Source organism: Rhinolophus hipposideros, assembly GCF_964194185.1.
Source record: "Rhinolophus hipposideros genome assembly, chromosome: 3".
Taxonomy (NCBI): domain Eukaryota; kingdom Metazoa; phylum Chordata; class Mammalia; order Chiroptera; family Rhinolophidae; genus Rhinolophus; species Rhinolophus hipposideros.
Window position 1 is genome coordinate 107,000,319 of NC_138049.1, and position 12,027 is coordinate 107,012,345.

Consider the following 12,027-nt stretch of genomic DNA (forward strand, 5'->3'; position numbering starts at 1 on the left):
AGGACTTGGACCAATGAGGTAATGCGCGGTGCGTTTATCAACCAGACTCTAAGCAGAGGCAGGATACAATAGAGAAGAAGAGGTGTCTACATCCTGGCTCTGTCACCTTACTAGCTCTTATTACTTTGGACACATTGCTTTATTCCCTAAGTCTGTGCTTGTCTGTTGAATGGGAATAATGGTACCCACTCCTTAGTGTTAAATGGTTAAGTATGATAACAGGTAAAGGGTCAAATGTTTGTGGTCATTTTTATTAAGCAGCAAACATCAGGCCTGACTTCTGTAGCATTATTAAAGACGGGGGTATCAAATGTCTCATTCAGGACAAAATCCAAGTTGAACAATAGGGCTGCTGGGAGCGGGGCTAAGAACATTCTGGTCGCGTTAACAATATTACGGAATGTTGCATCACCCTCAAGCCCTGTCATTTAACACTTAGAGCAGAATCTAGACCTGTCTCCCGCTCAGTGGATTCAGAACAGCATGACTCCAGCCCCTGTCCACCAGCTTAGGGCCCTTGGGGCATCCGCTACATGGGCCAACATGATTTTTGGGAAAATGCCTGGCCACGGTCCCCGTGGCTGGGGAAAGGGTACGGGCAGCACCCCCAGCACGGATCACTCCCTTCCCTCAGCTGGGGCCGGACGTTCCCTAGCTCCAGCGCGGACGCCCCCAGGTCACCTTGACTACCAGGCGAAGGACCCCGTGGGAACGCGCAGTCCCCTCCAGCCTCATCCCTCCCTTTAGGGGTGCCCAGAGACAAGACCTGCGTGGCAAGAATATAAAAGAAGAAGTGAGGGGCGTGAAGAAGAGCAGGACAAAAGAATAAAGATATCAGTGCAAGGGGATACTAATTTCCTTAATGCCATTTGTTTCTGACAGTAATGGAGGAGTTGGAAGTGGCTTTTAAAATAATTACAGACAGGCATTTTCTGAAGGCAACTGCGGAGTGCGCGGAGCTACAGACCCGTGGAAGGGCTTTCTGCCCGTTCCTTGCGCATGCGCGCCGGCAGCCAAGAAGGCGGGAGGCCGGGGTCGAGGGAAGCCGGGAACCGGAAGTGAAGGCAGATTTCCCTCCTTCGTCGCTGCTGCCGCCGCCATACGCGTTGGCCTTGCTCAGGTATGGTTTGGCCTTTGGTACCATCCATTTCCATCTGCGTTTCGTTGAAGCCATCTTATCGCATGGGCTCCTGATACTCCTTCCACAGGCTATGGTCTGGTCGCTGGGGCCTGGTTGGGTCGTTATTTCCATCACCCTCATCCTTTTCGAGAGCAAAGAGCGCCTGGGGGGAGGTAGGGAAGCTAAAGTGGCCCGATACAAGATGGTGGCCTCGGCGCCATTGTGTTCCTTTTGCTCTTGGTTCCTCTCGTGGGCTCCTCGTTTACTGGAGGCCCGACGGGCGACGAGAGGCGGCGCCGGGCGTCCTGTGGTCCGGGGCGTTTGCGGAGGGCGGGCCTTCTCTGGGTTCAGTTTCGGGTCCTGTCGGGCTGCGGCGGCTGCAGGCAGAGCCGGCTTACGGCCCGGTTGGACGTTCCGTCCCTCGCCTTGCCCACCTTTGTTGGGAACGCTTTCCAAATGTTTTCGAGGCGTGTCAGCGTGTGTGTTCGGAAAGGAGGCGTACCGGGGAGTCACGCAGCGCTGACCTGCGGCCTTGGGGACTGTTGTGTTAAAGCCGGGCGGTCTCCCAGTTAGTACTTGGTGAATACTTAACGACCGAGCCGTGTCTCTTTCCCCGCCCCGCCGTTCGTTCCGTAGATTCTTGAAGCCCCGGGAGGAGGTTCTGAGGAGTGGGAGGCCGGGGAGCCGTGGGAGGCGGGCGGCAGCCGCCCGAGGTTTTCATCCTGGGAAGCGCGCGCTGCGCAGTGAGGACCTTAATCCGTCACCCTTGGCTGATGGCTGCCAGGTTAGGGGTTGGCGCCTTGACATTCCAGGGAAAGCCCAGGCCTAACTGGGGGGTTCTTCGGGACTCGTCTTCGTCTCATTCTCCACTCCTGCAGGTCGTTGGTTACGTCCTGCTTGTCGTGACCGGTTTTTGCTCCTCACGATTGTTCTTGCAGATCAGAATTCATAAGCTGGTCTTTCCCTTCCCACTTCGTGGTTTTTCCTACTCTGATGCTCATCTTGTTGGGAACGTGTGCCCTAACCACCTCCCCTGGAACCCCTTTTCCTATTTCCTGTATTAAGTTTGCTTTTATGGTTTGTTTTTTGTTGTTAGTTTTATTTCCAGGTAGAGGTTTCATAGTTTAGGGACAGTGGGAAGGATGCGGGGATAGAAAGAGGTGGTGAAGGCTTTGCTCATGACTGACAAGTCTTTTTCTGTTTTTTTTCTTTCTTAGCTCTTCCGTCAGAAATTAGTGTGCCTCCCGTTTCTCAAGCCCCCATTTTCCTTCCTTGTTTTCCCTTTATCCTGCTGAGGCCCCCAGAGACCCCTCCCCCTCTCCCCCTGCCGGCCCAGTTATGGCAGAGAACGACGTGGACAACGAGCTCTTGGACTATGAAGATGACGAGGTGGAGACAGCAGCTGGGGGAGACGGGGCTGAGGCCCCTGCCAAGAAGGATGTTAAGGGCTCCTACGTCTCCATCCATAGCTCTGGCTTCCGCGACTTCCTGCTCAAGCCAGAGTTGCTCCGGGCCATCGTTGACTGTGGCTTTGAGCACCCATCAGAAGGTAAATTTTCTCTTGGGCTTAGAGTACTCGTCAGGCGCTCTAAAGATACTAGAAACACGTGTGTTCATGGTTCTTCAGTGGCACAGATTTGTATTTCGGATAGAGCGGAAAATAAGGAAGTACCGGAAGTACCAAACATTATTTTAGTGAAAGAAGTTTACATAGGCTGGTGTTTTATTCATGACAGCGTGAACGTGCTAGTGATCCAACAGCACCTGGGAGGCCTGCCATTTGTGCTTTTCTCCTTGTCTGCTAGTGTTTAGTTTTATCACTTTGACTTGTGATTTTAAATTTTAGGAGAGGAGCTCGTTGTACCTTTAGCCCTCCTCTTCTGTGCCAGGCCAGTTCTGGTCTCTGGAAACCTTTACTGCTGGTCTAAAGATGGCTGGCTTCTGGGTCAGGTACCAAGTCTTTAATTTAGTCCAAGGTTGTAGGGTTACATGACCCAAAGCATGGCAACCTAAGTAGGAGAAGTGGCCTGTGGAAGGCACTCATATGTCATGGGTTGTTTAAGATTAAGGAAAATAGGGACAGAGTCAGGAGCCAAAAAACCTAATAACCAAGGTGAACTGTTGGTTATTAGGATTGGGGCAGGGGCTGGAGTTGGAGGAGGCTAAAGCGAGAAGAACTAGGAGGGCCTGAGATGAATTTGACTGAGGGAGCAGCAAGATAGAAAGGGTCTGGAAGTTGACAAGAACCACTTAAGAATTGGGTGGTGAGAAATGGGTTTGGTATGGCGGAAAAGGTTATCTGGAGACGAAGCCTAATTTATTTTTTTCCCCTGCTTTTAGTCCAGCATGAGTGCATCCCGCAGGCCATTCTGGGAATGGATGTCCTCTGCCAGGCCAAGTCAGGCATGGGAAAGACAGCAGTGTTTGTGCTGGCCACGTTGCAACAGCTGGAGCCAGTTACCGGGCAGGTACAGTTGGGGACACTGCTGGGAGGGCATTGTGGTTAGGAATGTTTGGGCAGGGTGTTTTTGTCTCAGCTACATGATGCGTTCAGAGCTGTGAGTGCTGGTTGCTAAGATGATCTCTGTCACCCTTGATCGAGGACCATGGGGAATATGTCATAGTAATCCTGGGGTTAATGATTTAGACCTCAGAATTAAAGTCCTTTATGATCTGCCAGGTGTGCTTTTATGACAATGACTACCTCAGCGGGGATAGTGAAGGCAGGTATACTATCTGTTTCCATCTATTTCCCCCCCAAGGTGTCTGTGCTGGTGATGTGTCACACTCGGGAATTGGCTTTTCAGATCAGCAAGGAGTATGAGCGCTTCTCTAAGTACATGCCCAATGTCAAGGTGAGCCAGGGTAAAAAGACTCGGGAGAGTCGCGGGTGTGGGGAATCGGAGACTTGTAGACCAGCCATCTTCTTGGCCCACAGATGTTAAACACCTACGCATGCCCTTACTCAGGGGTAATAGGCAGTAAGTTCCTGCAGACGTGTGTGTACGAGAGATGTACTTTCTAAGGCTTATTTGGGTTTGCATTATAACTTCAGAGAGGCTTGCTGTATTCTAATTTTGGAGATGCTTTAGTTTGCCTTGCTTTTTAGCACATTGTGTAAATATCCTTTGATGGATTTTTCCTCCCTTGAAACTAGAAAGCAGTTTTTGGTGTTATTTAATTCTGAACTAAGTCCCAGATCCTCAACAACTATTCCCCTAACGGTTTTAACATGAAGTAATACATTTAGCCCAAATCAGTGACTTCATAGGGTTTGTGCAGAGGATTTTAAAACTTTGGGGTGAGTTGGGAAAACTTGATGTTCCATGAACTTTTTTTTTTAGAAATAAATTTTATTGGCGAATATTGGGGAACTGTGTGTTTCTCCAGGCCCATGAGTTCCAAGTCATAGTCCTTCAATCTTGTTGTGGAGGGCGCATTTCACTGGCCCATATGGGAATTGAACCGGCAACCCTGTTGTTCAGAGCTCGGGCTCTAACAACTGAGCCATCTGGCCGCCCCTCCGTGAACTTTTTTGGTGGTACTTGACACTTCGGTGATTTCTTGCTCTTCTCATTCCTACAGTGAAGCCTGGCTTTAGAGTCATGGGAAGGAACATTGTTAGATTAAGTCAGAGAACTGAATGCCCAGATTAGCCATGTAACTTTGGGCAAGTCATTTCTGTTTCTTGGCTTCAGTGTTCGGGGCTAGAATAATTTTAGATTAGATGATCTCTGATGTTCTTTTTAGCTCTGAAATGTTCTACGAATTGGCTTAGATCAACTGAAAGGATGGGAACTGTGGGAAGATTGGAATCACTGCTTCATTGAGAGACACTTTTCTCCTGGTTGGCAGGTCGCCGTGTTTTTTGGTGGTCTGTCTATCAAGAAGGATGAAGAGGTGCTGAAGAAGAACTGCCCGCATATTGTCGTGGGGACCCCTGGCCGCATCCTGGCCCTGGCTCGAAATAAGAGCCTCAACCTCAAACACATTAAACACTTTATCTTGGATGAATGTGATAAGATGCTTGAACAGCTCGGTGAGTGGCAGTGCTGCGTGCGTTGGTGATCTGGGAGTTGCCTTTTGGAGCCAAATGATGTTTATTTCATATAGGAGCACTTTTGTGCCAGGACGACTCTTAATCTATCACCCATGACTGATGGCTCTGCCTTCCCTGCTTGGTTTGCGTGATGCTTTGGAAGCAGCCTTGGTGCGCAGGGAGAAGGGTGTCCTGTTCTCCCTCCTGTGCTGGATGTTTCTTTGTCTTTGAGACTCGGAGGGTCTCTGCTGATGGTAGACATCAGTTACACCAGTGCCCTTTCCTTATAGAGGCCTGTACTTGGTGTCACTGGGGGCACTAAACTGAAGGAGGAGACGGCCGGCCTCCTGCCATCCTCTGCACAGCATGTAGTAGGAGAATTTGTAGCTGAATACACCTCCAGGCTTCAGGTCTAGGACTAATAGGGAGAGTGTGGCTGGGAGTTTGTGGCTTACTATTCTGGTGTGCTAAGTGGGGTTAAGGACAATTTTCTATAAGAACTCAACTTTGGTGAATGACATAGCCCCAGGGACGAGTCATTCCAGATGGTCTCGGGCTATTCTAGATGGCAGCCCTAAGGTGGCCTCCAGGTAGAGATGTCATGTTAGCCTGATTGGATAGGAAAGTGATCCAGAGGAAGTATGGGACGCACTGGAACAGCTGGGGCGTGGGGAGGGGGGGAGGGAGAAGGGCCCTGTAAAGTGTTTCTCAAAGGTCTTTGCCTTGGGCACCTCTGTAGTGGGCTTTATCCCCTTTCACAGCTGTGGGCTTTGGGGTTTCATTGTATTTCTTGCCTGGTTAAAACTCAGCTGGAATCGGATTCATTGCTCTTTCTATCGTATTGTTACTATAGATGTGATTTCATGAAGGTGGGAGAAAATAGAGACCCGAGGCCAAATTTTTCCTTGAAATGCCTAAGTCCTTCCTCATTTACACCAGTCTTCACCTCATTGGGAAGCCTGTTTCTGGTCTTTGCTTATGCCACAGGCGTCTTTTGCCTTAGTGTTGTTTTCCTTTTCTTGCAGACATGCGTCGGGATGTGCAGGAAATATTCCGCATGACCCCCCACGAGAAGCAGGTCATGATGTTCAGTGCTACCTTGAGCAAAGTGATCCGCCCCGTGTGCCGCAAGTTCATGCAAGACGTAAATACCCTCTACCTTCTCTTCCTCCACTCCCCGCCCACTGCCTCCTCCCCTTCCGTGCCCGCTTCCTCCAGACTCCCTGGTCCTTCAAGCGCCAAGAAGGGGGCACGTGCCCATCTGGGAGTGATGACTCCTTGAAGACACACAGAGGCAGAGCCAGCTAGTGTTAGGGTCTGCGCGGGTGCCAGGGAAATTCCGGAAGACTTGGTCGGGCTAACGTGAGAGCGGGTAGTGTTCGACTTTTTTTTTGAATCGGCGTTTTTGAACCTCTTCTCCCTTTTGGGGGAGGGCAGAATTTTTTGCCCTACTCCCCACCCATCGTCTCCTACATATCCCCTACAGCCACGCACCCTCACGGTGGCATCAAGCATACAACTGGAGCCTTCTGCCCCCCCCCAAACTCATAACCTCCCGGTGGCAGGAGAGCGAGAGAGGGACAGACAGATGGCAGGGCATGTCCGTAAGAAGAGCAAACAGCACAAATGAATCTGCTCCCTCCCCACCTCCAGGGGTGGGGGCCTTTGGCACCTCAGTCCCCGATCCCCTACTCCTTCCCACCCGCACCTCCTCGCACTCCTGGAACCTCGGTTGATGTGAGCCGGCAGCAGAGAAGCACCGTGGCGCGACGGGGGAATGCGGACGGCACCCGGCGGTGGATGGCGGCAGCGGAGGCCGCAGGAAACGTGACCAGGAAGCTGAGGACCAAACCAGCCTCTTTTTCCGTTCCCGGTTTTTTTCCTGAACCCAAGGCGTGCCGTGCTCCTCCCTTCCCCCCATATGTGTTGGGTGGGGAGGGGTGTCCTGAATGGGGTGATAGATTTTTTTCTTTTTAATACTCGGGAGAGGGGTATAGGAAAGATAAAAGTGAGGAGCTCCACTTGGGTGCAACCAGGTGGGTGTTAGGGTTTGGGGCTAGGTGGGCCCGTCATATAAGCGGTGGAGCGTGTTGTTTACCTCCCTGCTCTGCTTTCATGGGCTGATAACCCCTAGCTGTGTTTGGGGCTACAGTTAGATTGGAAGGAGGCCTTGGAACTCCTTTTTGGAAAGCCTGCCTTCCGCGATCGGCTTCTGGCTGTCTCCCGTGGCACGCATGTCCTTTCTCGAAATCCTGGAGCCTGGGTCTTGAGGTTCACTGTGTTCCCAAGTTAGTGAAGAGTGCTCGGAGACTTGGCTCTGGAGTTGGGCCCTGTGTCAGCGTCTGTCTCTTTACGCTACCTTTCTCCCCTTCAAGGGTCGTGTTGTTTGGTTTTTTAGAAAAGACAAAAGCATATCTGCAACTCTGAATTTCTTACCACCTTCCATGTAACACTGTAGATGGTTTGATTCTTAGTTCAGAGACCAGTCTCATCTAAACTATTTACTGTGGTCAATGGCAAGTTGTTACTCATCTTGAGTAATTTTTGCTTTTTCTCATGGCATTTTGATTATGCATGTAGTAGCATTCCCTTAACGTAGGTAAGATCCTTCTGGTTGAGAGGATTCTGAATGGAGTAGTCCTTGTCCCCTCCCCCATATTCTTACATCCACTCTAACGGAGTTACTCGGACTTCGAGTCAGTATTTCCAGTCATTTCCCAGGTGTTTGGCTCATACTCTCTCTTTGAGAACCTTCTCCCATTGTTTTTTCCGTCACCACCTCCATTTGAGGCATGGTGTCTTGCCATTGGGTGGTTTCACTGCTCCTTTTCCTCCCTCAAAGTTCCTTTCCCGTGACAATTTTCAGTTGGGCAGTCTTAGAACTCCACTGATAGAAAGGAAATTAGATCTAATGTGGAAGAGATCATATTAAAATGTGGGTGTTTTGGGGGGTGCGGTGAAGTTTTCAATCTTCTTTCTCCTCCCCATCCCCCCATGGGGTGTATTGGAGATCAACTTCCTCCACCCCCCCCAGGTTTAACCCCCCCACTCTGCCCTCCTCCCGTCCCCCATCCCTCCCCCTCCCCCCCAGCCAATGGAGATCTTCGTGGATGATGAGACGAAGCTGACGCTGCATGGGTTGCAGCAGTACTACGTGAAACTGAAGGACAACGAGAAGAACCGGAAGCTCTTTGACCTTCTGGATGTCCTTGAGTTCAACCAGGTCAGTTGTTCAGGGTCCAGCAGAGGGTTGAGCATGTCTCCGGCTACAGCAGAAACCTGTATTTACTGCCCTGTTATTCAGGGAACCACAGCCGTGATGTGAGAGAATGGTGGAGAAACTCTTCAGTGAGATTTTTAAAATAACGTAAATGTCTTATAGCTGACAACGAGCAAGGTGGGAACTGCTTTTCTGTTCCATCATTGGCAGACAGGTTTTCAGTCAATGAGTGAAAACTTCAGCACATAAAGTAAACCTCACCCTTTGATAAAGTTGTAAAAGTCCTGAAGTATCTCGATCCTATTCCTGTTAGGTTCTTACATTTGTTTCTTGTGCTATTTACTGAGGAGAAGTGTTCCATCACTTTACCCTGTTATGTGGTTCATTTGCACTAAAAACTGCTTTCTAGAATTCGGGTCAAGTTACATTTAGAGCAGAAAAGGGAAAATATGACCGGGACTAAGGAATTCCTTTAGAAGAGTGTAATTACTGAAAACTCACACAACCTCCCACCTACACGGACACCCCCCAACACAGCACATGTGCGCACCCGCTCACATGCGCACATACGTGCTCACATGCACGCCCACGCCTCACGCCCACGCCCAGGTGGTGATCTTTGTGAAGTCCGTGCAGCGCTGCATCGCCCTGGCGCAGCTCCTGGTGGAGCAGAACTTCCCGGCTATCGCCATCCACCGCGGGATGCCCCAGGAGGAGCGGTGAGCTGCCGAGGGGCTGTTCCGTGTCTTTGGGAGGAAAGGAGACCATTGAGAGGAGAGACTCGCAACATTTTTCTAATTTCCTTTCTCACAAAGGCTTTCTCGGTATCAGCAGTTTAAAGATTTTCAACGACGGATTCTTGTGGCCACCAACCTGTTTGGCCGAGGCATGGACATCGAGCGGGTCAACATCGCCTTCAACTACGACATGCCCGAGGATTCTGACACCTACCTGCACCGGGTAGGCCCAGTGGGCAACACCCCACGTGTCCCGTGCCTTCCACCCACATCCCGCCTTTCGGGGGTCTCCATCTTTGGGGTCTTCTAGTCCTCCCCTCTGTCGTCCTCCAGGTGGCCAGAGCAGGCCGGTTTGGCACCAAGGGTTTGGCCATCACATTTGTGTCAGACGAGAACGATGCCAAGATCCTGAATGACGTGCAGGACCGCTTTGAGGTCAATATTAGTGAGCTGCCCGAGGAAATCGACATCTCCTCTTACAGTGAGTGCTGCTCTTGTGACCTTAACTCCTCACTCGCGTTGCTGTCTCCTTGTTCCTCACTGTTTTCCTGAAGTCCTGTCACGTATGTAAAGGCTCTAGTACGCAGTGGACACCTGGCCAGTTCTCACCCCCGGGGCTCGATGCTGTGTTGGGAGGTTTAGTTGACTTCTATACGGGGTCTCTTGTCAGATGATTTCCCTTTTTGCACCTCCAGGTCTGTGCTTTGGACCCTCCCACGACACAAACATCTGTACTGAAGGGGCGTGGGTGTTTGTGCCAACCTCACCTTTGCTTTTCATGTCGTATTCTAATTGTGCCGTGTTTTCTCCTCAGTTGAACAGACACGGTAGAGGACTCATCTCCCATTCTGGAATGTGACAGTCTGTCCCTCTTCAGGAGATGACACCAAGTGTGGGGGTGAAGGAGACACTACTGCCACCTCCCCGGACAGCCCCCACCCCACCCCCCACGCCCCTCTTTTGCATCACCACTTCTAAACCCCCATTTCCTGATTTGTCAGAACTTTTTTTTTTAACAAAACTAAAAAACACATGTGTCTGTGGTATCTGTAAACGCTCCTTCCCTTTATTGGACTTGGGGTGAGGTTATTTTAGGGTGTGGTCCGAGATGTATTCCTGTAAGGACTTATACCTTGCTGGGGGGCGGAGTTCTGGGAGGGGTCAAAGTGGGGACATGGCTAAAAACACTAGAGGTCACTGCTTCCCAATTTCTGGCCCTTCGTGGAGGCGTGTCCTGTTTTCCATAGTGGCCTGAGAGAGGCGGGTCATGACCGCAGGGCTCAGGGCGGGCAATGCGCAGTGTTTCCAGTGTTGGAGGGGAAGTGAGCTCTGGGAGGCTTAGGTGTCTCCTCCCAGGCTCTCTCGGTGTCTCCTCATCTGTTCCTTCAGTTTTTGGATCTTGAGCACCAGGGCCTGGGCTTCCCAGGCCCCTTCTTGCCCCTCGAGCAGGGCCTGGTACAGCTCCAGCTGCTGCTCCAGCAACTCCTCCGCTTGTGCCAGCTCAGCTGTGCGGCTGGGCTGCCGGCCCTGGGGGTGGGGGTGATGGGGGAGCGCCATCAGCCAGGACCTGGGCTGGGGTCCGCTGGAAGTTGGCAGTTATGCTGTTCCTGTTTTGTACCCCATTACTCTGAAGTCATCTACTGCAAATACAAGGTACTTCCTGTCTTAGGCCTAGGCCTCTAGCGGGGCAGTTAGGGGTCACTGGTTGAGAGGCTGTAAGCGGACCCATTGTACAAGGATACGGAGTCACGTGAAGGAGAGAACTGCCCCTCCCCCCCACTAATAATTAACTGTTAAATGAGGGGAAATTCCTGTTCAAGGACTTCGTGGACTACGGGAAGGGAGGGGTGCGGGAGGGCCCAGGTCTGGAGTGGGGTGGGGGTGGCAAGGTGCTGGGAAGCTGAGGGTTGGGACTAGGCAATGAGCTCCAGCGGTCTGGATTGGTGTCTGCCGTCAGGTCGGGTGCAGGATGAGACGGGATTTCCCTGGACCCCAGGACAAATCTCCCCTCGTGCGCTCCACCCTGACTCGGTGCTACTTACCTTGGTGGGCGACCTCATCTTCCCACTGCCCGTGGAGCTGCTCGGCTCGTCTGCGCCCGCTTTGGGGCTCTGGGAGCAGTATGTCCGGGAGCCCCCGGCAGCCAGGGGCCAGGACGGCAGGCGGCGGCTGCAACATCGGGAGAACCAGGGCAGAGGGAGGGCCATGGCGGGGAGGCAGGGAGGCGAGTGAGCGGCCCAACCACCTGGAGCTGGCTTCCACCCGGCCTGGCCTCGCTTCAGTGCCTGGCCCGGCCCCCGCCCCCACCTCCCGCCCAGCCTGGTGCTAGACCTGATGTGGAAACTACCTGCCAGGTTAGCAGAACTGCTGAAGCACCCTGGTGCCTAACCTACCACGTCTTACCTGTTGCTTAGCACTATCTTCTCTTACTCCGTTCTGCAAGGTGAGACTTACATCACTGGTCTTGCTGATGAGGAAACTGGCTTAGAGAGTGTTCAGCACTCACTCATCTGTGCGGCCTGCTCTGCGCCTCCACAGCTGGAGGGTTCACAGTCTAGTTGACTTGAAAGTTCTAACCCACTGACCTGGCCCAACTATTGATTTCCCCTTTATTTTCCTTTCCTCTTGCTGGCCCAGAATGACCTTGTGCATGGCTTGTAGGGCTTTGCCACCTTTGGCAGGTCTCGGCACCATTGAATCTTTTGTATTCTTGGCTCCAGACTGCATGCCACCAGTACAGCTCTCAAGCTGTGTTGAGCCAGTGAGCCCTCCCTCCAGAACTGCATTAGAACAAAGGCTTTGTCCGTACTGCGTGTGTGTGTGTGTGTGTGTGTGTGTGTGTGTGTGTGTGTGGCTTCCTGCAGTGTGCTGCAATGTCATCTTGTGACCAGAGGGCACACCACACCCCTGT

The 12,027-nt window shown here is 51.9% G+C and overlaps 2 protein-coding genes across 5 annotated transcripts; one reads left to right on the top strand and one right to left on the bottom strand.

Annotated features, from left to right (window-relative positions):
- Window positions 1-994: 994 nt before the first annotated feature.
- DDX39B (DExD-box helicase 39B) lies at window positions 995-10,147 on the top strand. Of its 4 annotated transcripts, none has more exons than XR_013992997.1 (11): window positions 995-1,120; window positions 2,338-2,669; window positions 3,461-3,588; window positions 3,883-3,975; window positions 4,976-5,159; window positions 6,185-6,303; window positions 8,251-8,382; window positions 8,989-9,098; window positions 9,214-9,339; window positions 9,450-9,597; window positions 9,931-10,147. XR_013992997.1 is itself a non-coding variant. In XM_081043915.1 (11 exons), exons 2-11 carry the CDS (start codon window positions 2,459-2,461, stop codon window positions 9,945-9,947), a joined length of 1,287 nt encoding a protein of 428 aa, XP_080900041.1. In that variant the 5' UTR covers window positions 995-1,120; window positions 2,338-2,458; the 3' UTR covers window positions 9,948-10,147. The 4 variants fall into 4 exon arrangements, 3 of the variants coding, with proteins under 3 accessions (XP_080900041.1, XP_080900043.1, XP_080900042.1); XM_081043915.1 differs by having other exon boundaries at window positions 9,195-9,339; XM_081043917.1 differs by having other exon boundaries at window positions 1,109-1,293; window positions 9,195-9,339.
- A 9-nt stretch (window positions 10,148-10,156) lies between these two features.
- On the bottom strand, window positions 10,157-11,383 carry MCCD1 (mitochondrial coiled-coil domain 1). Its single transcript, XM_081043950.1, has 2 exons — window positions 11,159-11,383; window positions 10,157-10,643 (listed from the first exon to the last, which is right to left on the bottom strand). The coding sequence occupies exons 1-2, from the start codon at window positions 11,321-11,323 to the stop codon at window positions 10,455-10,457; spliced, it is 354 nt and encodes a 117-aa protein (XP_080900076.1). The 5' UTR covers window positions 11,324-11,383; the 3' UTR covers window positions 10,157-10,454.
- Window positions 11,384-12,027: the final 644 nt, after the last annotated feature.

What these genes read in the sequence shown, in the direction of transcription:
- MCCD1 (XM_081043950.1), bottom strand. Translation starts at nt 11,323, where the DNA reads ATGGCCCTCCCTCTGCCCTGGTTCTCCCGATGTTGCAGCCGCCGCCTG. An exon ending in AGATGAGGTCGCCCACCAAG is followed by an intron (nt 10,644 to 11,158) that starts GTAAGTAGCACC and finishes CCCCACCCCCAG; the next exon opens with GGCCGGCAGCCCAGCCGCAC.
- DDX39B (XM_081043915.1), top strand. Translation starts at nt 2,459, where the DNA reads ATGGCAGAGAACGACGTGGACAACGAGCTCTTGGACTATGAAGATGAC. An exon ending in TGGAGCCAGTTACCGGGCAG is followed by an intron (nt 3,589 to 3,882) that starts GTACAGTTGGGG and finishes TTCCCCCCCAAG; the next exon opens with GTGTCTGTGCTGGTGATGTG. An exon ending in TAAGATGCTTGAACAGCTCG is followed by an intron (nt 5,160 to 6,184) that starts GTGAGTGGCAGT and finishes CTTTTCTTGCAG; the next exon opens with ACATGCGTCGGGATGTGCAG.